General features: G+C 47.3%; 3 protein-coding genes and 1 long non-coding RNA gene across 5 annotated transcripts; 1 reads left to right on the top strand and 3 right to left on the bottom strand.

Annotated features, from left to right (window-relative positions):
• Nucleotides 1-8,675: 8,675 nt before the first annotated feature.
• Nucleotides 8,676-12,410, top strand: LOC122008697 (65-kDa microtubule-associated protein 7-like). The gene is made up of 11 exons (XM_042564526.1): nt 8,676-9,138; nt 9,349-9,552; nt 9,748-10,008; nt 10,205-10,420; nt 10,497-10,652; nt 10,742-10,901; nt 10,992-11,143; nt 11,224-11,311; nt 11,385-11,458; nt 11,562-11,636; nt 11,731-12,410. Exons 1-11 carry the CDS (start codon nt 9,079-9,081, stop codon nt 12,058-12,060), a joined length of 1,776 nt encoding a protein of 591 aa, XP_042420460.1. The 5' UTR covers nt 8,676-9,078; the 3' UTR covers nt 12,061-12,410.
• On the bottom strand, nt 8,979-9,441 carry LOC122008699. Its single transcript, XR_006119352.1, has 2 exons — nt 9,301-9,441; nt 8,979-9,176 (listed from the first exon to the last, which is right to left on the bottom strand). It is a non-coding gene; the product is annotated as an uncharacterized LOC122008699 (long non-coding RNA).
• Nucleotides 12,411-13,000: 590 nt separating the features above from the next.
• On the bottom strand, nt 13,001-14,529 carry LOC122008698 (protein Barley B recombinant-like). Of its 2 annotated transcripts, none has more exons than XM_042564527.1 (2): nt 14,484-14,529; nt 13,001-14,173 (listed from the first exon to the last, which is right to left on the bottom strand). In XM_042564527.1, exon 2 carries the CDS (start codon nt 14,064-14,066, stop codon nt 13,224-13,226), a length of 843 nt encoding a protein of 280 aa, XP_042420461.1. In that variant the 5' UTR covers nt 14,067-14,173; nt 14,484-14,529; the 3' UTR covers nt 13,001-13,223. The 2 variants fall into 2 exon arrangements, with proteins under 2 accessions (XP_042420461.1, XP_042420462.1); XM_042564528.1 differs by having other exon boundaries at nt 13,001-14,170; nt 14,484-14,522.
• Nucleotides 14,530-14,730: 201 nt separating this feature from the next.
• On the bottom strand, nt 14,731-17,403 carry LOC122008700 (protein GAMETE EXPRESSED 1-like). Its single transcript, XM_042564529.1, has 5 exons — nt 17,269-17,403; nt 16,455-16,921; nt 15,786-16,373; nt 15,407-15,720; nt 14,731-15,324 (listed from the first exon to the last, which is right to left on the bottom strand). Exons 2-5 carry the CDS (start codon nt 16,913-16,915, stop codon nt 14,897-14,899), a joined length of 1,791 nt encoding a protein of 596 aa, XP_042420463.1. The 5' UTR covers nt 16,916-16,921; nt 17,269-17,403; the 3' UTR covers nt 14,731-14,896.
• Between the last annotated feature and the right edge of the window lie 5,883 nt (nt 17,404-23,286).

Here is a 23,286-nt window from a genome sequence, read left to right on the forward strand (position 1 = left end):
AGAGAGAAAGGGAGGAGAGGTAGCGGCCAGTGGTGAAGAGAAGGAGAGGAGTGGAGAAGAGGCAGCCGGCGACCTTGGCTCCGGCGACATCGACGCGAGGAGAAGGAAGAAAACCAGCTACTGTGGCGGCGGAAAACCAACCATGAAAAACCCACCTCCCTGCATGCTACAGTGCATACCCCACTTAAAGCCCTAGTTAGCGAAAAGACCTAAATACCCTCCTTCTTTCCCCTTATTTCTTCTCTACCACCCCCCTAATCATATCCGTATCATTGACCATCAAGACACTACGGGAATTTCTCAATTTATCTTAGTGATTGATGAAATTTTTTTATAAGATTGGGTTGGTCATCTCTAGATAGGGATGGAGATAGAAATTTCATATCGAGGAGGCGAAAGGTATCTGTTTATATTAAGGGGAGGTGACCGTGCCAGCGTCTCTTTTTTGCCCAGTATTTTTAATCCGTTCGAAGAATTAGATATCTGATTAAAAAAAATAATTCACCATTGTTGACAAACGAGGATGAAAACTTGCAAAAGATTTCGAAATCGAGGCAAATTTGTAGGGTTCCAACCCAAACCATATAAAGAGTTCACAAACATATCTAGAGGTGTAATCGAGCTGAGCAGAGTCGAACTCTTGAATATTTGAGTTTGACTCGTTTATAATCGAGCCAAGCTTGAATTTTATTTAACGAATATATATATTCATAGCTCACGAGCTTATTCGAGCTTTTATAGAGCCTAAACGAGTTTAATAAATATAAATTATAAATTTAAATATTTATTAAAAATTAAATTATATATTTAGAGAAAATTATAATATTCTTATTAAAGTTTATAATTTTATTCTAATAAATAAATTTAATATATTTGTCTATATATTTTATAAGTAATATCAAAATTGTTATTTTTTTATTTAAAAATTGATTTATGAACTTAACGAACATGTTCACGAGCTAACGAGCTAAATATTATGAATCTTGAGCTTGGTTTGTTTATCTCAACGAGCCTCATTAAACGAGCTTTTATCGAATCGAGTTTCAAATAGCTATGAGCGGTTTGCTTCATTTACACCCCTAAACATATTTAATCCTAATAATTTTGATATTGACCACGACAATTGTTTGGGGGTTGATTTTAAAATAAAAAATTTGCCTAAAATCGTATAACTCAAACACACATAACTATATCGTGTGTTTCTCTCCAAATCCTCGCTTTAAAAGTTACTTTCTTGGACTCTCTCTTCCGACTAAGGTGGTACATGAATTGAACATTTATGAATAAATATGGTATTCAATTTAGTAAGAATTTATTTATGTTCATTTAATACACACAATATCAATTGAATAAATAAATTTAAATAACTCGTTAAACTACATGAATAAATTTAAATACATACGTGTTTATAAAATCTTATCAACATACTAAATAAACAAAGAAAATTTTCAAAATGAACAAATAAGTTTATATTATCAAACTTAATAATTAACCAAATAAGTTAAAAATATAAAAGTTCTAAACAATCAAATAAACTTGAATTAAGAGCTCGTAACATCTAAACAAACCAAGCCAAAGTTGAACGAAGCTCAAACTCATAAAAAAGAAATTAAGCCAAAGCTAAACCATCATTTTAAACTTAGTTTGGATTGACTCGATTATCTTATTAAATAAATTTGAACACCATAAGTTTGGCTTGACGTGGCTTATTTGTAGCACAATGATTATAAAAGGTAAACCCTAAACTAATGACACGATAACTAAAATAATTTAAACGTTCAGTTAATTGCTATTTATAATAATTTTAAAATGAAAGAAAAGGAGTGGTTTTATAAACATTTCCTTTTTTTATTCCAATAGTTAATCTTATTAAAGAAAATTTTCTTAATTAAGAAATATTTTACTTTACCATTAAAAAAAAGGTAAACTAATCTAAGCTGAACTAAACTCAAATTTATAAAAAAGAAATTAAGCCAAACTTAAATCATCATTTTAAACTTAGTTTGACTTAGTTTAGTTATCTTATTAAATAAGTTTAAACACCACAAAGTTTGGCTCGACTTGACTCATTTACAACCCAACTTCTTGTTGGATAATCTACCAGAGATAGAAATTTTAGATGAATTAAAATTACACAAAATTAATTTTAATTTATCTGTCGAGATGACCTGAATAGATAATCTCATGTTATTGGTTTAAAAGTTAGGACAAGTCACTAGGTTGTTTGGAAGATGGTTGTTTTGTATCGCCAGTCCAAGCCCCAATCAAGTCCGAGTGGTAAGTCAAATCGAGTGCAAGTCATCAGAGTGGATGCAGAGTGCAGCTAAGTCGGGAAAGGAAGCCACCGAGTGGTTCCTTCAGTCATGAAGTGAAGAAGCCAAATGCTCCGCTTAGTCGGGAAGCAAAGTCGTTGAGTTGGGAAAGGAAGAGTTGCCGAGTTTGGAAAGGAAGAGTCACTGAATCTCGAAAAGAAGAGTCGCTCAGGCCTGCATTCAACGCAGTTTAATTTCCTTGAAATAGAATTGCCCCACTAGTGATCACTACCAAGTTGGCTTGGCTTAGTTACTTTATTAAAAAAGCTTGAACACCATAAAGTTTGGCTCAACTTGGCTTGTTTATAACCCAACTTCCTGTTGGATAATTTGCTGGAGATATTGGGAAATGATCCGGCGGTAAGAATGGGGGACCCACAGATGGGGTCCCGTCCGAGCGGAACCAGAGATTACCCAGCCAAAGGTTTGGGTTTCCGACGCCAAAGCAGAAGAACCGGAGCAGAGTGGCCGAGCAGAGGTGTCCGCTCGGCCGAGGACAGAATGGCCGAGCGGAGGTGTCCGCTCGGCCGGAATCGTGGCGAGGGAACAGTGGTTAGCCAAGCGGCCTATTCGCTCGGCTCGGGATACGATATGTCAGCAAAGGCATGATGATTAGACTGTACGCAAGATGACACTATTAAAGGCCCTACCATCACGTCACGGAAAGGTTGATACAGTAGCAGTATGGTCTTATGGATGCCCTTCTGACAGGCCCACACCTAGGCATGGTCGAAAGCAGGTGATCGCTTCGATTGGTGTGCCCAGGCTCCTTCGAGAGGTCTATATAAGGCCTCCATTTCTTCAACCGAAGGTACGCGAGTCTTCATCCTACAGCCACCTTCTTCGCCTATTCCCTTGCCTGACTTGAACGTCGGAGGGTCGTCGCCGGGATCTCCCCGGCCCGACTTCTGTGCAGGTTCGCCGGAGCATTCGAGGATCCAGCAGAGAGCGCCACATCCCCAGCGTCCGTTGACTCCTCGTTCGGACAGGATCAAATTGGCGCCGTCTGTGGGAACGCGCCTGTATCCGAGCGGAATAGATGGACGAAGCTGGACGACCTCACCTTGACGCTCTCCCAGGAGAAACTCGACGCTCTAATTGAGGCAAGAGCAGCTAAGCTCGTGGAGCAACAGAAACAGAAGGCTCAAGCTGAGCAGATATCTGAGCGGCCCAGGAGGAACGACCGGAGAAGCATTAGAAATGGGGGCAAAATAAGGGTCCGACCAGCACTCAAGTGGGAGTAACTCCTGCCCCGATATCGGTCCGACGAGGGAGCCATGATGAGTTTCGACAAGTATATATATTCTTCATCACTCCACGAGTATTCGGGAGTCGAGAAATTGGGTCAGAACCCTCGCTGGTCGGCAGCCGAGCCCCGAGCTCGATGGGAAGCCCGTGCCGCTCGGCCGGGAGTATATTAGCCGAGCCAAAGGCTCGAGGATCGAAGGCCCCGTGTCGTTCGGCCGGAGGTAAATTATCCGAGCCAAACGCTCGAGTATCGAAGGCCCCGTACCATTCGGCCGGGAGTATATTAGCCGAGCCAAAGGCTCGAGGATCGAAGGCCCCGTGCCGTTCAGCCGGAGGTAAATTATCCGAGCCAAACGCTCGAGTATCGAAGGCCCCGTACCATTCAGACGGAGGTATATTAGCCGAGCCAAAGGCTCGAGGATCGAAGGTCCCGGACCGTTCGGCCGGAGGTAAATTATCCGAGCCAAACGCTCGAGTATCGAAGGCCCCGGACCGTTCGGCCGGAGGTAAATTATCCGAGCCAAACGCTCGAGTATCGAAGGCCCCGTACCATTCGGACGGAGGTATATTAGCCGAGCCAAAGGCTCGAGTATCGAAGGCCCCGGACCGTTCGGCCAAAGGTAAATTATCCGAGCCAAACGCTCGAGTATCGAAGGCCCCGTACCATTCAGACGGAGGTATATTATCCGAGCCAAACGCTCGAGTATCGAAGGCCCCGGACCGTTCGGCCGGAGGTAAATTATCCGAGCCAAACGCTCGAGTATCGAAGGCCCCGTACCATTCGGACGGAGGTATATTAGTCGAGCCAAAGGCTCGAGGATCGAAGGCCCCGGACCGTTCGGCCGGAGGTAAATTATCCGAGCCAAACGCTCGAGTATCGAAGGCCCCGGACCGTTCGGCCGGAGGTAAATTATCCGAGCCAAACGCTCGAGTATCGAAGGCCCCGGACCATTCGGACGGAGGTATATTAGCCGAGCCAAACGCTCGAGTATCGAGGAGTATGTTAGCCGAGCCCCTAGCTCGAAAGCGAAGGCCCCGAGCCGTTCGGCCGGAGGTAAATTATTCGAGCAAAATGCTCAAGGACGAAGGCCCAAGCCGCTCGGCCGAGCGTGCGATAGCCTTGCATCGGCATAAAAAACCGAAGGCCCCGTACCGTTCGGACGGAGGAAGCAAAAATGATGAAAGATGGCAAACAGCTTCGCCGGACGGCAGAGTACAAATTAGCCTCAAAGGCCGACGAGCTCCGTCGTTAAAGATCGAGAGCCGCGCCAACCAGCTATAAATATCCGCGCCGACGAGCTCCGTCGTTAAAGATCGAGAGCCGCGCCGACCGGCTATAAATATCCACGCCGTCGAGCTCCGACGTTAAAAATCGAGAGACGAGCCGGCGTCTATAAATCCCCGAGCGGAAGACCGACGAGCTCCGTCGTTAAAGATCGAGAGCCGCGCCGACTGGCTATAAATATCCGCGCTGTCGAGCTCCGACGTTAAAAATCGAGAGACGAGCCGGCGTCTATAAATCCCCGAGCGGAAGACCGACGAGCTCCGTCGTTAAAGATCGAGAGCCACGCCGACCGGCTATAAATATCCGCGCCGACGAGCTCCGTCGTTAAAGATCGAGAGCCGCGCCGACCGGCTATAAATATCCGCGCCAACAAGCTCCGTCGTTAAAGATCGAGAGCCGCGCCGACCGGCTATAAATATCCACGCCGTCGAGCTCCGACGTTAAAAATCGAGAGACGAGCCGGCGTCTATAAATCCCCGAGCGGAAGACCGACGAGCTCCGTCGTTAAAGATCGAGAGCCGCGACGACCGGCTATAAATATCCGCGCCGACGAACTCCGTCGTTAAAGATCGAGAGCCGCGCCGACCGGCTATAAATATCCGCGCCAACGAGCTCCGTCGTTAAAGATCGAGAGCCGCGCCGACCGGCTATAAATATCCGCGCCGACGAGCTCATCATCTAGCCGTTCATTTCAAAACAAAGGGCGTCCCATCGTACGGAACGTCATCGCCAATAGAGACGAGCCACGTGGCGCTCTGTCACCGAGCACAATTAATGCGCCCATACCGCGCATGTTTCGGCTTAATGAAAAAGACTTGCGCGATTTTCAAGAGGATTTAGACAAGCAAACAACCACGTTGGGCGCCAAGGCATATAAAGCGAAGAGCCGAGCGGCTAAATTTGGCATGAGGGCCGAACGGCTCACGGGATGTCAGCAGCATCGATAAGGCGACGACCGCCCGCTCGGACACATAGTCCAGTCAGTCGGACTCACTGCCTCCTTCGACTAGACTTGAAGGGGAGGCAAGTGATCCGGCGGTAAGAATGGGGGACCCACAGATGGGGTCCCGTCCGAGCGGAACCAGAGATTACCCAGCCAAAGGTTTGGGTTTCCGACGCCAAAGCAGAAGAACCGGAGCCGAGTGGCCGAGCGGAGGTGTCCGCTCGGCCGAGCGGAGGTGTCCGCTCGGCCGGAATCGTGGCGAGGGAACAGTGGTTAGCCGAGCGGCCTATTCGCTCGGCTCGGGATATGATATGTCAGCAAAGGCATGATGATTAGACTGTACGCAAGATGACACTATTAAAGGCCCCACCATCACGTCACGGAAAGGTTGATACAGTAGCAGTATGGTCTTATGGATGCCCTTCTGACAGGCCCACACCTAGGCATGGTCGAAAGCAGGTGATCGCTTCGATTGGTGTGCTCAGGCTCCTTCGAGAGGTCTATATAAGGCCTCCATTTCTTCAACCGAAGGTACGCGAGTCTTCATCCTGTAGCCACCTTCTTCGTCTATTCCCTTGCCTGACTTGAATGTCGGAGGGTCGTCGCCGAGATCTCCCCGGCCCGACTTCTGTGCAGGTTCACCGGAGCATTCGAGGATCCATCAGAGAGCGCCACATCCCCAGCGTCCGTTGACTCCTGGTTCGGACAGGATCAGGAAATTTTAACTAAATTAAAATTACACAAAATCAATTTCAACTTACCTGTCGAGATAACCGGAGTAGATAATCTCAGGTTGTTGGCCTTGAAAGTTAGTCCGAGCTACTAGGTTGTCTAGAAGATGACTGTTTTGTATCACTGGGTCTGAGTGGCAAGTTGAGTGAAGATGCAAGTCTTCCGAGTGGATGCGGAATGTAACCGAGTCGGGAAAGGAAGCCACCGATTGGTTCTTTCAGTCGGGAAGTGAAGAAGTCGAATGCTCTCCTTAGTCGGGAAGCAAAGTCGCCGAGGTCTGTGTTCAACGCAATTTTCTTAAAACAGATTCGCGCCTCCCATGATTGCCACCAAGCACTGGTGGATCATGACGAATTGAGATTGACAAATTTTGCCTTGATTGATCCAACATTCGACATATACAGATCGTACTCACATACGAGTTAACTTGGTTCAGTGCAATCCAAATCCTGAATTTGCACTCCATGCTCACTCACACGTAAAAGAAAGTCTCTCCATATACATTATTCACATCATACATACATGTGCAACAATATAAACCAACACTGACACACCCACACGTAAAAGAAAGTCTCTCCATATACATTATTCACATCATACATACATGTACAACAATATAAACCAACACTAACACTATCAAACTTTTAATACGAAACTAAAAACTCATTTACAATAAAATCTCCTTTTTCCATCTCTTATTCTTCAGTCACATATTTAACATTTCCGATACAAAAATCCAATCTTATCTTAAAAAAAATTTCAAACACAAGCTTCTTGTCGCTAATCTTTCCTACCAACTTGACCTCCTTTACCACCAACAAAAATGATTAAGCTGCCCCTACCATTCATTAAACTACCCACAATACCTAATTCCACCACCTAATAATTAAAGTTGAGTAGATGATTCTTTTGTATGAATTACACTACAATACATTATTAAAAATATAAAAAAAAATCACTAATTTTTAGATTTTTTCATCATAAAAAAATCTAAAAATTAGCTGGATGCCAGCAAGGATCGCAGTGGCTAATTGGTGGTGAGTCACATCAAAGCTTGAATCATTGAAGGGGCCCCTTTCAAAACAAGGTCAATTTTCCCCCAACATTCTACTTTCTCCTCACCTTCCTTTCCTTGCTTCCTATTTAATGCTCAACCAATTCTCACAAAGGGTAGAGTTAACTATTGTTCTAAACCTAGATCCGATCGATCGACTGGTTCGATCGACAAAGTAAAAAACACATTGGTTACTAGCTTCGATCGTAGTTGTGGTTCGCATCTCATTGACCTCTTAGAGATCCATAATTTTTACTTGTTTTACTTTTACTATGAAGATAGAACCATCTTTAACATTGGCAAAGAACAGTAGACAACCAAATACTTCAGTATTGACAATAATCTACAAAAATCTCTCCATACTGAACTTTGTAATGGTTTGATGAAATCTCAATTTGAAACAATTTACAGATTTTAAATAGAGAAAAATAAAACTACTGAGAACAATTAATTTTGGTATAATTATTGAGTGTGACAGGGACACTAAAGTCCTCATTTCAAGACAAGTTTGGCCAGCTCATCGAGTGGATATGGTGCAGGGTTTGTTCACCTTCCTCTCTTCTTCTTCAGAAGATTTTCCTGCCTGCATTATTATTTCAAGCCAAGATTTGTTAGGAAAAAAAAACTCAGAAATATTGAATCAGTTGTGTTTTTCAGTTCAACAGTTCACTTGAAAATGCAGCTGTGGCATCTACCAACACAAATCATTGGCCATCCCTCGATTATTTTTGCATCATTGAGGTTTGCCTGTATGTTCCCTTAGTTAGTAGTTTTCAAGAGGAAGAGGAACCGAATGACCGACTCAACCGGTTGACTTGAGAATTAGAATTGAGTTCGGTTTGGTTCGAACTGAATTAGGAAAGAGGAGAGCTTTTGGTGTGGTATCACTATTAGGTTGATGTAGTGGTTTCAGACAATCACAATCTAGGTGGTAAGTCAAGTGATAATTCATCGGTTTTTTCTCCGGTTCGTTCGCTCGGTCGGTCCAATTCGGTTCAGTTGGAAGATGTTGTAAGCTATGATCAGCTCTTCACTGCTCCTGAGCACACTTCTTGAGCACTGTGTAACTAAATTGTCTTGGTCCTCCAGCCATTTTGAGCTCCCACCCCCTGCTAACATTGTCCTCTCTACTCACCACTCTCTCCCCCTTTGCTTTCCCCTCCTTCCACTGCAGTTGCAGAGTGCTGCAGCAGCAGCAGCAGCAGCCTCCCCTTTCCTTCCACTTTCCCTCCCTCTTCTTCTGGTAGCTCATGCAGAGTACCATGGGGGCCCATGGTTGGGGGGGCCTTGATGAGTGAGCTCTTCTGAAGCTTTAGGTGGAAGTGATAAATAAAAACAGAATTGGAAGGAATTAAGAGTTTTGGAGGAAAGAAGAGGATGCTTACCTTCTCTGTTCTTTATTTGCCTCTTGGGAGCTTCTAAATTCTAGAACTTTTGTGCTTCCTCATCTTCTCTGCCTTCCTTTCTTCTTCCTTTTTGGGTTGGCTTGGAGGAGGGAGAGGTGATGGTGGGAATCTCAGATGGAATGGTCAGGAGCTGTGGTGCTTTGCTGGAAGAGCTTCAGGTTTTATTTCTTCCATCTTTAATTTCTCTGATGATAATCTGAAGAAAACATAGAAGTTTCTTTTAGAAAATAGCATATTTTGGGGGTTATTCACGGATGCCATAGTTTGTTGAAGTATGAGAAAGAAACTTCTGTGCATTTGTTGAATCAACAAAAATTTACCTATTGATCTCAGGAAAGGCTCATATTTTCCCTTTTTTTGAATCACAGCAAATTTGGGAGGAAATTGGGGAAAGTAAAGCAGACAAAGACCGCATGCTCGCAGATGCCGAAAGGGAGTGCATCGAAATTTACCGGAGGAAGGTTGATGAAGCTGGCAAGGCCAAGGCACAGCTTCATCAGTCTGTTGCTGCCAAAGAAGCAGAGGTTGCAGCTCTGGTTGCCACCCTGGGAGAGCATTCCTTTCATTCAATGGTATATCTCAATACCTGTTTAACTGACAAACTTTGAACAATTTAGATGAAATCCATAGAAAGATTACTTGGATTCAGAAATAATAAGAAGAAAAAAAAAAACTGATCGACCAATTTGTCGAGGTACATTAGCTACCAGTTATTTTCTTCTTTCTTTTCTAACTGGCGGAGTGCTTTATAACCCCTATGAATCCAGAAAGACAAGAAACCAGCATCACTGAGACAGCAGCTAGCTTCAGTCATTTCTGTTTTGGATAATCTCAGAGCAAAGAAGGATGAGAGAGCCAAAATCTTTTCTGATATGCGATCTCAGATAGAGAAGATCAGTGAGGAGATAAGAGAATATGAAAACCAACAGGATAACACAACAAATCCTATCATAATAGATGAACATGATCTCTCAACAAGAAAGCTCGATGAGTACCATGCCCAACTTCGTACCCTTCAGAAGGATAAGGTACTTCATTCTTATCATGAACAAAGTTTGTGCATATGTGCTTTCGTAGTTTGATAACTTCTTTGTTTCCTAACTCCGTAACCATTTTGTTATGCTCTTCACACACTTCACAGATGAGACTTATGTATGCATAACTTGAGTTCAACTATTTGCTTCTACAAAATATGATTAATTGCTCAAATTGTCTGCCTTCCAGTCCGATCGCCTCCAGAAGGTTTTGGAGTACGTGAATGAGGTGCACTCCTTATGTGCCATGCTCGGGTTAGATTTCAGGAAAACAGTGGTTGAGGTGCACCCAAGTTTGCAGGAGACATCACCAGGGAAACCTACAAGCATTAGCAACAAGACCCTTGAAGGTTTGGCCAAAGCTATCTTGAAGCTAAAAGCGGACAAAAAGATTCAACTGCAAAAGGTAATGGGTGATTATTCCCTTTTCAGAACTCTCAATTTGCAGCCCCTAGATTTAATTGGTATAGTTTCTTGTATAGATGCGTGAAAATATGGAGTCACTATATGAGCTGTGGAAGTTAATGGATACATCAGAAGACGAGAGGAGGTATTTTGTAAAACTAGCACGCTACCTTGACTTGCCCGAACAGAATGTTACACATACAGGTTTACTCTCGTGTGAGACGATCGAGCAGGTCTGGGAATTGGAGTTTACTTGGAGTTCCCCTTGTCTGGTAGAACATTTGAAATAACTTCAATTATCTGTGGATTAAATGTTTGACAGGTAGAGTCTGAAGTTAGTAGGCTAACCAAGCTAAAAGTTAGCAGAATGAAAGAACTAGTTTTGAAGAGAAGGTCAGAACTGGAGGAAGAATGTAGAAGAGCACATGTCGAACCTGATACAAGCACGGAAACAGAGAAAACCACTGCAATGATCGACTCTGGTGTTTTTCTTGGTCCTTGTGTTTGAAGCTTGAGAGATTTTTGGCAACTCTTTCTTCTTAGTCAATCGTCTGATATATGCTGCATCACAGGTCTTGTAGATCCTTCTGAACTGTTAGCTAATATTGAAGCACAAATAATAAAGGTGAAAGAAGAATCGATGAGCAGAAGAGATATCATGGATAGAATAATCAAATGGCTTGCCGCTTGTGAAGAAGAAGCTTGGCTTCAGCAATACAACCAGGTATTTCTGATTCTCTAGCGACCCAAATAAGATTCAGAACAACACATTTAACCTGTGGATTATATTTGTTGCAAGTGCAGGATGGAAAGAGGTACAATGCTGGAAGAGGTAGTCATATAAACCTAAAACACGCAGAGAAGGCACGAATTGCTGTTAGCAAAATTCCAGGTACTTCATCGTCTCACCTTTAACGCTGAGTGCAACCTTCATTAGTATGTAATTGAGTGAAGAATGCTTTCAGCTATGGTGGACAATCTTATTAGCAAAACATTTGCCTGGGAAGATGACAGGAAAAAGCCCTTTCTATATGATGGGGTGAGTTGGGAATTTCTGCTAACGCTTACAGTGCATGTAACTCTTTGTTCTTCTACTCGCTTCATTTGATAAGATGCTGATCAACTATGCTCGTGGATCCCAGGTTCGCTTGGTATCTATTCTCGAGGAGTATAAACTTACTAGACAACAAAAGGAAGAAGAGAGGAAAAGATTTCGCGTAATTTCCTTTCTCAAATTATTAGACTACATGTTTTGCAAGTTTCATTCATATAAATGAGAAGTTTTATTAGAGCATACCTTCATTGTTGTAGGACCAGAAGAAGCTGCAAGCTTTACTGCTCTCGGAGAAGGAAGCAATGTTTGGTTCAAAATCAGTCCCAAAAAGGAGCAACAGTTTGAACAGGAAGTATGCAAATGGAAACGGATTCATGACACCAGCACCACGACGGATATCAGTGGGAAGTGGAACTCCAGAGCTCCTCACACCGCGCTCATATTCCGCGCGCGAGAATGGGTACTTCAAGGAGACAAGGAGGTTGTCAATGGCACCATTGAACTTTGCTGCTCTACCCAAAGATGACTCCATGTCCACACTCACATCCATCAGTGGTTCAGAACCTGAGTCTCCACTCCTAAATTGAAACTTATGGGTAGATGTGTTTTGTGATAGCTAACAGTCCAGGAAGTTGTTCATCTTTGGTTACAAATTCAGCCTCGAGTGTATAAAGAGTGTGAATTAGTTCTTGTGTCAGTGTGCCACTGTTTAGGACTTATTGTTCCAGTTAGGTGATGTTTGGGTTGGCTGACATTTAGAATGTAGATATTGCTAATTGTCTTGGCGTTTGTATTATTTTTACTCAAATTGCATTGCTTGTTTTTTCTAGGTTTGTGCTGACGATGTATTCGGTTGTGAATAGAAACAAGGATTGAGGCTTGCTTTCTTATGTAAGGAATATATCCATTGTGTATTGAGGTTTTAAATTATCCCTTCTATGCTGCATCAGTTAACTAAGCACAAAATTTTTTTTTGTTCATGTTCTATGGATACGGTAGACAAAAGAATCACCCTAAAGGATTTAACGGAACGTATCTTGAATCTTAACTTGAAGCATTTATATTCAAAGCAACACAAATCATCAGGTAAGTAAAACTACAAAAAACCATTTACTGAATACTGAATTGTCGATAATAAGTGCCTAAGGTTGCACAGATAAGAAAGGGGCATTGAGCTAAAATGCCTACTGTATGGATCAATCACAAGCTGAGGGTGGGCTACATCACCTTGAGTTAAATATTTTTCTTCCCTTTCTGGTTTTGATCTTAGCTACGGTGTAGATTCCAAGTGTGATCTATGATAAAATGTGTCTCTAGCATGGAGAAAAGAAATTCTTACCAAGAGATTCTTCAAACTGAAGAGAAAGGATGCAGTTAATAGAACCTAAACTTTTTCACAAAGAACCATTCTAAATTACAGATTTAAAGGAAACTAATGAGGTAAAACGAATAACTATTTTGTGTTCCAGGCAAAACTGTAAAATTCTCATCTGGCAGAATTGACAATTCAACTTATGTAAAGAGCCATTTGACAACAGCTTGTTCATCAGAACTACATGTTGCAAATATTAAACAGAAAACTACAAAACTTCTGCCCACTAAAGATATAATTTCCGAAAGCATGTAAAGACACATCAACCCTACACACTATCAAAGAGCCTCTGCAAAAGTCGATATGCTCATATACAGGTAAGAGAAGGCTCAATGCAGAGCTCAGGTACCTACATAGCTAATGAAATTTGTACAACTTTTACCTGATTGTTACAAATTTATTCGTACCATGTTTTGCCCAATGATTCTTCAAGTCAATTGGGTTAGACAAACTATATCCTTCCCCAGTGAGCTTCTCCAGGACCTTCTTGAATGCGCCGAGGCTCATCTTCCTGCCAGCAATTCGCGCCCCTCTCTTCTTTGTGCTCATAGGGAGTGGGTGCATTGAAATATAAGTAGTGCAGCAAGCAGATTGCCACCCTCCAACTCCCCACTTATAGCATTGCCGCCGACTGCCTGTGCAAGAGCACACTGGCGTAGGTATGCTTGAAATGTCCAGGTCAAATCCATTTATAACGATATCAGTACTCTTCTTTGCAGTCCTTGCTCGATCACCAGAATGGCCAGTAGACTCATCATTTGGTGAAGGAACCTTCTTTGGCTTCTTAATCCTAGGGGCCTTGCAAGGGTGAGGCTGCACTTGGGATCTTTTTCTCAAAGGTGCCTCCTTTACACTTTGCAATTCATTTTCAATCAATACGACCGCCTTTCCATCCTCTGGCGGAGGCGCAGGTTGTTGTACCATTGGCAGTGAATGGACTCCATGAGGTTCAGAAAGGATCGAGTAACCATGATTGAAGGGGAGCATGTGGACCATTTTGTTGTCTCTGTGGTTGATCCAACCATTTCGCACAAAATCCATTGGAACTGATGGCTGAGGAGGAGTCTCACAGTCATGGCGGACGAAGACTCCATTCGGAAGAAGCAGCTTCGTCGATTCGCACTCGGTTGAGACCATGGACATGAGCTGTAGCCCCAAGTTGCCTTTCAAGGTCTGCTCGTAGTAGGCCCAACCACGCATCCCCATTCCATCCCCATCCATAACGTAAGGTAGAAGAAGATAGAACAGCCAAAACTAGCAGAAAAGCCCTAACGATGATCCTTTTACAGATTAAAAAAGTATCAACCCATCCGCCGCATTGTTGCCTTCTGATAACAAAAGAAGAAGAAGAAAATCGCAACATCAAATGCACAAATCCTGTACAAATGTAAGCTAAATCACGCGAGGACAGACAAATCCAACAAGAGGCGGCATTTTGGACACAAACCTAACGGCAAAACAAGATCACACAACAAAAAGGCAGAATAAGATGGGGTAAAAACATATACCAGAACTTCTAAACAAAGGAAAATGGAAGCTGCAAAAGGGAAGACAAAAAGATGGAACAGGAAGAAAAAGTGAAGAAAGAAACAAAAACCAACAAAAAAAAAAGGAAAAAGAGGAAAAAAGAGAGCTTACTTTGTTGAGAAAGAGATGATGTTAGGGTTCTTTTCTCCCTGGCAGGGTGCAAGATCTATGCTATTTATAATTGTGAGAAATGTGATTTTCATTACTTTTGCAATAAAAAAAAGAATTTTGAAAATAAATTATATATATATATATATATATATATATATATATATATATATATATATTTCCTTTTGCATTGACTCTCATGTTTGTTCTTAATCACAAAGATGACAAATTTGAAACTTGCGTCCTTATCACAAGCTTATCCATTCTCTGAACTCGAACTAGTTCACAAGAGTATTTTTTTTTTGGCAAGATTCATATTTAGTTTTTTAATTGAGGTAAACTGTTCATTAAAACAAACCCCTCCCAACTCAATCCACATTGATCGAACGAACTCAAACACACTCAAATAACACATCTCATCGTTGCCGAAGGCGAGGCCGGAGGTTGTACTTCCGATCGTCTGGAACCAAAACCACTGAATTCTCCCCGACTTCCTCGAGCAACGAGTAATCAGGATCAAGTTTTTCATCTTCATCATCGGGCAATTCCTCATGCATCCATGATAACCAGCTCGTACTGATAATACCATCACTCTCCAAGCATGAAGACGACTCTGCATTCTGTTCCATGATCCGAACCTTCTCCACCAACGTTTGCAGCAGCTGATGATTCAAAATCTCATAGTCTCTGTAAGTGATCAGGGAGTGAAGTATTTGGGTGGTAGCAATGACTAGAAAGGAACTTCTGGCCAGGAACACTTTCGATAAGATTCGAGATTGTTGATTGAAGTCATCTTCGCCATGCTTAACTATGAGAGCCTCGATCACGAATGTGGCACACAGACCTGAAGACCATGAAAGTCCGAGAGTGATTTCAGCTTTTAATAATAGCATGAATCCAAATGGTAGATCAGTATGAGTTCTTACCTAAATAAAGGCGTGCCCGGATTCTGTAAGTCTGCTTGGTGCTGGTGAGCATGTGGAGAAGGAAGATGGTGCAGGAGTAGAAGAAGAAAGCCTTGATGGATCGCGACTCGACTAAGATCGCGTTGTGCAGCGCGAAGAGCTTGTCTAGTGCAGCAAATATGTTGGCTTGCTTCGATTCGAATTCTTCCTGAGCTGCTAATATCGATTGAGAGTTCTTGATCAGACGAGCATGAGCACTTTGGATCTGTTCTTGTCCTCGCAGCAACTCCTCTTGCTGCTTATGACCGAGCTCTGCTAGGCTTCGCAGCGTTCCCCTGCAAGAAGACATGGAGTGAAGCCATTGAAAGGGAATTGAGCTGAAGGAATTTGGTGAACTTACCTGCTTTCTTCCATGGCTTGTGATTGGAACTTTGCGAGTGTATCCAGGCCTTCGAGCGCCATGGCCTGCCTGTCCAGAAGCTGCCTCTGCTTCTCCAAGGAAGCGCCGGTGACGTCACCGATATCGTCGGCTTTGGTTTGGAGTTGCTGCATCTTGGAGGTCATGGAATCGCCGACGACCTGTATTTCCTTCTCGATCTCGATGGTTTCCTCCCTCAGCCTCAGCATTCCGTCGTCCAGGCTCTTGTAGGAATCCTGCAAGTCAGCGATGCCGGCCATGAGCTTCTCCTTCATATCGAGCTGCCCTCCTCTGAGCTCCGACTGGGAGGCTGCGATTTCCTTGGACTGTGCGAAGATCGCCTGCGAGTGCTGCAGCACGCTGTCGATCTGCGCCGCCACCGCGCTGGACGACTGCGCCAGTTGGTGCGTCTGGAGGCCGATCGAAGACAGCGAGTCCTGCACGTCGTTCGCATTTTGCAGCAGTTTCTCCGACGATGCTTCTATGGCTCCGAGCTTCTCCTCTGCAAAGTGAGCTGATCTCGATAACTCGTTCACCAGCCGCTCCGTCTCATGCTTGAATGCATCAGTCCTGAGAAAGAAAACAGGGAAGAACTTGACGCAAAGCCTGATCTTAAAGTAGGCAAAATCTCATCTTGCTTCAAAAACTTACTGCAATTGGTGGCAGATGGAATTGGTCTCCAGGAAGAACTCGAGATAGATTTTGTGCTCCAAATCGTCCAATTTCTTGAGGCATTTCACCATTGCCGCCCCTTCGCCGCACGAAGGAAGAGCTGACCTACCCGAATCAATCTGGAAGCAATCGCTCAGCTTCCACGCCAATCTCGACTGCTTCTCCTTGTCGGATACGATCTCTCCGCAGCTGGAGAAGAGGCTTCGGTACGCGTTGTGCCAGCAAGTGTTCGGGCCGGCGAGCTTCCTCCTCGCGTCCTCCACCAACTTCACCCCTCGCCGGTCGTCGAAATTTTCCACGGAGAACTGCGCGGCCACTCCCATGACGGGCTCGCTCGGCGCGCCTTGCTGTGCGGAGGACGGAGCGGAGAAGGGCCAAGGAAGGCCATGGCTCCCGAAGCATAGACACAGGAAGAGAAGCCATGACAAGGAGTGCATCATCAACCTCTATCAGAATTTTAGTCCGTGAAAGAAACAATCGATCGAAATTTTCAAGAACAGAGAGACAAAAGAGGAAGAACAATCAATGCGTGTTCTACCTACAAATATCGCGACCATAAATTGCGTTTAATATGGGTTTTAATTCTTGAAAACATGCTTCTTTCGTGAAACTCTTATAGTAGAAGATCATATCAGGACAATCAAGAGAGCAAGCTGTTCCATGAACTGTGATAAAATCTTAGGCCGGCAATAGGAGACAGAAACCAACCAATCATGCTCTAAATTGAAGCAGGTAAGTTTTGAAATCTTAATACTGCGGTGGAAGAAGCAAGCTTGCAGAGGAAGAGACAAACCTGCGCAAACTTGGAGAGGAAGGAAAAAACAGAGAAGCTTTTTTCGTCTTGGCTTGGAGTTGATGCGCGGAAGGGAAAGCGACCTGTTATGGCGTTTAAGGAGTCGGTTTATCTTCGAGGAGGCACGTCCAGTTGCAATGAAGAGGGGCGTCTATTTATGGGGAAGAAATTAACGAAAGCCAGATTTGATTGAGACAATTTAGGAAACAAATAATTGTAACAAGAAAAATAGTAATAAATTTATACAAATATATATTATGAAAAAAAAATCCCAAGTGGCGGCTGCCCATGGACGGTGGGCTCCCTCTCCGCTCTGGCCGCTGACGGTGGCGGACCAGAGGACGACGACGATGTCCTGGGATTTACGTGGGAAGCCGCGGAATTTCCGGCCGCGCCGGCGGCCGTCGAGGAGGAGTTATCTTATCATAAAAAATTTTCTAAACGATAAAAAAAATAGGTCAATAAATTTCGGCCGGCGCCGGCGGAATTTCCGGCCGCCGCCGGCGTCCGCCGGGCAGAGTTGTCTCCCCTGCACCCTCGGCGACGGTGGGGGCATGGAATACATTTCGCCAGGTCTGCCACTCGGGGTAGCAGCACCAGCGTAGTGCTGCTAATTACCTCCGGCGCAGGGGAGACAACTCTGCCCGGCGACACTGCTGTATCAGTAACTTGAGGTGGCACAATTGGGGGCCATGGTGGCGTAAGGTGTCGATTGATTCGCCCCGGTGAAAATGAGCTATGTTCGTCAGAAACCATTGACGATAATGTGATGAAGAAGCCGAGGGGTACTCATCAATACTCTTCGCCGCGTCATTTACTCTCAGACCGACGCTTTCTTCGTGGTCCTTGTCCCCTGCCCAGTGGCCGGAGCCAGATCAGCCTCCGTTGAACCCACATCGCAATAAAGCATCAAAGTCTGGTTGTCTACTCTGCTTGCTGCCGGCACCGCTGCCGTTTCCCTAAATGTACATAATCGTTTTTGATCCGGCGATAAGAATGGGGGACCCATAGATGGGGTCCCGTCCGAACGGAGCCAGAGATTACCCAGCTAAAGGTTTGAGTTTCCGACGCCAAAGCAGAAGAACCGGAGCCGAGTGGCCGAGCGGAGGTGTCCGCTCGGCCGAGGACAGAATGGCCGAGCGGAGGGGTCCGCTCGGCCGGAATCGTGGCGAGGGAACAGTGGTTAGCCGAGCGGATAGGCCGCTCGGCTCGGGATATGATATGTCAGCAAAGGCATGATGATTAGACTGTACGCAAGATGACACTATTAAAAGTCCCACCATCACGTCACGGACAGGTTGATACAGTGACAGTATGGTCTTATGGATGCCCTTCTGACAGGCCCACACCTAGACATGGTCGAACGCAGGTGATCGTTTCGATTGGTGAGCCCAGGCTCCTTCGAGAGGTCTATATAAGGCCTCCATTTCTTCAACCGGAGGTACGCAAGTCTCCATTTTCTGAGCCGTTTTCTTATTCCCTCGCCTAACTTGAGCGTCGGAGGGCCGTCGCCGGGACACCCCTCCCCCCCCGGCTCGGTTTTGTTGCAAGTTCGCTAGAGCACTCGAGGATCCAGCAGGGAGCGCCACATCCCCAGCGTCCATTGAGCCTGGTTCGGACAGGATCAAATTGGCGCCGTCTGTGGGAACACGCCTGTATCCGAGCGGGATAGATGAACGAAGCTGGACGAACTCACCGTGACGCTCTCCCAGGAGAAACTCGACGCTCTAATTGAGGCAAGAGCAGCTAAGCTCGTGGAGCAACAGAAACAGAAGGCTCAAGCTGAGCGGATATCTGAGCGGCCCAGGAGGAACGACCGAAGAAGCATTAGAAATGGGGGCAAAATAAGGATCCGACCAGCACTCAAGTGGGAGTAACTCCTGCCCCGATATCGGTCCGACGAGGAAGCCATGATGAGTTTCGACAAGTATATATATTCTTCATCACTCCACGGGTATTCGGGAGTCGAGAAATTGGGTCAGAGCCCTCGCTGGTCCGCAGGTCAGTTCTTTAGTTATCCTCTTTCCGTTGTAAGATTTATTATAGTTCCTCGAGCTAAAAGCCCCGTGCCGCTCGGCCGGGAGTATATTAGCCGAGCCCAGAGCTCGATGGGAAGCCCGTGCCGCTCGGCCGGGAGTATAAACCAAGCCAAGTGCTCGATGGGATGCCCGTGCCGCTCGGCCGGGAGTATATTAGCCGAGCCCCGAGCTCGATGGGAAGTCCGTGCCGCTCGGCCGGGAGTATAAACCGAGCAAAGAGCTCGATGGGAAGCCTGTGCCACTCGGCCGGGAGTCTAAGCCGAGCCCCTAGCTCGATGGGAAGACCCCGTGCCGCTCGGCCGGGAGTGTATAAACCGAGCCAAGAGCTCGACAGGAAGCCCGTGCCGCACGGCCAGGAGTATATTAGCCGAGCCCCGAGCTCGATGGGAAGCCCGTGCCGCTCGGCCGGGAGTATAAACCGAGCCCCGAGCTCAATGGGAAGACCCCGTGCCGCTCGGCCGGGAGTGTATAAACCGAGCCAAGAGCTCGGTGGGAAGCCCATGCCGCTCGGCCAAGAGTATAAACCGAGCCAAGAGCTCGATGGGAAGCCCGTGCCGCTCGGCCGGGAGTATAAACCGAGCCCCGAGCTCGATGGGAAGACCCCGTGCCGCTCGGCCGGGAGTGTATAAACCGAGCCAAGAGCTCGGTGGGAAGCCCGTGCCGCTCGACCGGGAGTATAAACCGAGCCCCGAGCTCGATGGGAAGACCCCGTGCCGCTTGGCCGGGAGAGTATAAACCGAGCCAAGAGCTCGATGGGAAGCCCGTGCCGCTCGGCCGGGAGTATATCAGCCGAGCCCCGAGCTCGATGGGAAGACCCCGTGCCGCTCGGCCGGGAGTATATCAGCCGAGCCCCGAGCTCGATGGGAAGACCCCGTGCCGCTCGGCCGGGAGTGTATAAACCGAGCCAAGAGCTCGGTGGGAAGCTCGTGCCGCTCGGCCAAGAGTATAAACCGAGCCAAGAGCTCGATGGGAAGCCCGTGCCGCTCGGCCGGGAGTATAAACCGAGCCCCGAGCTCGATGGGAAGACCCCGTGCCGCTCGGCCGGGAGTGTATAAACCGAGCCAAGAGCTCGGTGGGAAGCCCGTGCCGCTCGGCCGGGAGTATAAACCGAGCCCCGAGCTCGATGGGAAGACCCCGTGCCGCTTGGCCGGGAGAGTATAAACCGAGTCAAGAGCTCGATGGGAAGCCCGTGCCGCTCGGCCGGGAGTATAAGCCGAGCCCTGAGCTCGATGGGAAAACCCCGTGCCGCTTGGCCGGGAGAGTATAAACCGAGTCAAGAGCTCGATGGGAAGCCCGTGCCGCTCGGCCGGGAGTATAAGCCGAGCCCCGAGCTCGATGGGAAGACCCCGTGCCGCTCGGCCGGGAGTGTATAAACCGAGCCAAGAGCTCGATGGGAAGCCCGTGCCGCTCGGCCGGGAGTAAATTATCCGAGCCAAACGCTCGAGTATCGAAGGCCCCGTACCGTTCGGACGGAGGTATATTAGCCGAGCCAAAGACTCGAGGATCGAAGGCCCTGGACCGTGCGGCCGGAGGTAAATTATCCGAGCCAAACGCTCGAGTGTCGAAGGCCCCGTACCATTCGGACGGAGGTATATTAGCCGAGCCAAAGGCTCGAGGATCGAAGGCCTCGGACCGTTCGGCCGGAGGTAAATTATTCGAACAAAATGCTCGAGGATCGAAGGCCCCGGACCGTTCGGCCGGAGGTAAATTATCCGAGCCAAACGCTCGAGTATCGAAGGCCCCGTACCGTTCGGCTGGAGGTAAATTATCCCAGCCAAACGCTCGAGTATCGAAGGCCCAGTACCGTTCGGACGGAGGTATATTAGCCGAGCCAAAGGCTCGAGGATCGGAGGCCCCGTACCGTTCGGACGGAGGTATATTAGCCGAGCCAAAGGCTCGAGGATCGAAGGCCCCGTACCGTTCGGACGGAGGTATAATAGCCGAGCCAAAGGCTCGAGGATCGAAGGCCCCGGACCGTTCGGCCGGAGGTAAATTAGCCAAGCCAAACGCTCGAGTATCGAAGGCCCCGGACCGTTCGACCGGAGGTAAATTATCTGAGCCAAACGCTCGAGTATCGAAGGCCCCGTACCATTCGGACGGAGGTATATTAGCCGAGCCAAAAGGCTCGAGGATCGAAGGTCCCGAGCCGTTCGGCCGGAGGTAAATTATTCGAGCAAAATGTTCAAGGACGAAGGCCCAAGCCGTTCGGCCGGGCGTGCGATATCCTTGCATCGGAATAAAAAAACCGAAGGCCCCGTGCCGCTCGGCCGGAGGTAAATTATCGGAGCCAAGCGCTCGACGACGAAGGCCCCGAGCTGCTCAGCCGGAGCTATATTGTACGAGCCTAAGGCTCAATTCCGAAGACCCTGTGCCGTTCGGCCAGGTAAACATTGTCCAAATTAGGCAATATCCGCGCCGTCGAGCTCCGACGTTAAAAATCGAGAGCCGCGCCGACCGGCTATAAATATCCGCGCCGACGAGCTCCGTCGTTAAAGATCGAGAGCCGAGCCGGCGTCTATAAATCCCCGAGCGGAAGACCGACGAGCTCCGTCGTTAAAAATCGAGAGCCGCGCCGACCGGCTATAAATATCCGCGCCGACGAGCTCCGTCGTTAAAGATCGAGAGCCGCGCCGACCGGCTATAAATATCCGCGCCGTCGAGCTCCGACGTTAAAAATCGAGAGACGAGCCGGCGTCTATAAATCCCCGAGCGGAAGACCGACGAGCTCCGTCGTTAAAGATCGAGAGCCGCGCCGACCGGCTATAAATATCCGCGCCGACGAGCTCCGTCGTTAAAGATCGAGAGCCGCGCCGACCGGCTATAAATATCCGCGCCGACGAGCTCCACCGTTAAAGATCGAGAGTCGCGCCGACCGGCTATAAATACACGCGCCGTCGAGCTCCGACGTTAAAAATCGAGAGACGAGCCGGCGTCTATAAATCCCCGAGCGGAAGACCGACGAGCTCCGTCGTTAAAGATCGAGAGTCGTTATCCGCGCCGACGAGCTCATCATCTAGCCGTTCATTTCAAAACAAAGGACGTCCCATCGTACGGAGCGTCACCGCCACTAGAGACGAGCCACGTGGCGCTCTGTCACCAAGCGCAATTAACGCGCTCATACCGCGCATGCTTCGGCTTAATGAAAAAGACTTGCGCGATTTTCAAGAGGATTTAGACAAGCAAACATCCACGTTGGGCGCCAAGGCATACAAAGTGAAGAGCCGAGCGGATAAATTTGGCATGAGGGCCGAACGGCTCAAGGGATATCAGCAGCAGCGATAAGGCGACGACCGCCCGCTCGGACACACAGTCCAGTCAGTCAGACTCACTGCCTCCTTCGACTAGACTTGAAGGGGAGGCAAGTGATCCAGCGGTAAGAATGGGGGACCCACAGATGGGGTCCCGTCCGAGCGGAGCCAGAGATTACCCAGTCAAAGGTTTGGGTTTCCGACGCCAAAGCAGAAGAACCGGAGCCGAGTGGCCGAGCGGAGGTGTTCGCTCGGCCGAGGACAGAATGGCCGAGCGGAGGGGTCCGCTCGGCCGGAATCGTGACGAGGGAACAGTGGTTAGCCGAGCGGCCTATTCGCTCGGCTCGGGATATGATATGTCAGCAAAGGCATGATGATTAGACTGTACGCAAGATGACACTATTAAAGGCCCCACCATCACGTCACGGACAGGTTGATACAGTAGCAGTATGGTCTTATGGATGCCCTTTTGACAGGCCCACACCTAGGCATGGTCGAACGCAGGTGATCGCTTCGATTGGTGAGCCCAGGCTCGTTCGAGAGGTCTATATAAGACCTCTATTTCTTCAACCGGAGGTACGCAAGTCTCCATTTTCTGAGCCGCTTTCTTATTCCCTCGCCTAACTTGAGCGTCGGAGGGCCGTCGCCGGGACACCCCCCCCCTCCCCCGGCTCGGTTTTGTTGCAGGTTCGCCGGAGCACTCGAGGATCCAACAGAGAGCGTCACGTCCC

This window comes from Zingiber officinale, chromosome 8A (genome assembly GCF_018446385.1).
Source record: "Zingiber officinale cultivar Zhangliang chromosome 8A, Zo_v1.1, whole genome shotgun sequence".
NCBI classification, from domain to species: Eukaryota; Viridiplantae; Streptophyta; class Magnoliopsida; order Zingiberales; family Zingiberaceae; genus Zingiber; species Zingiber officinale.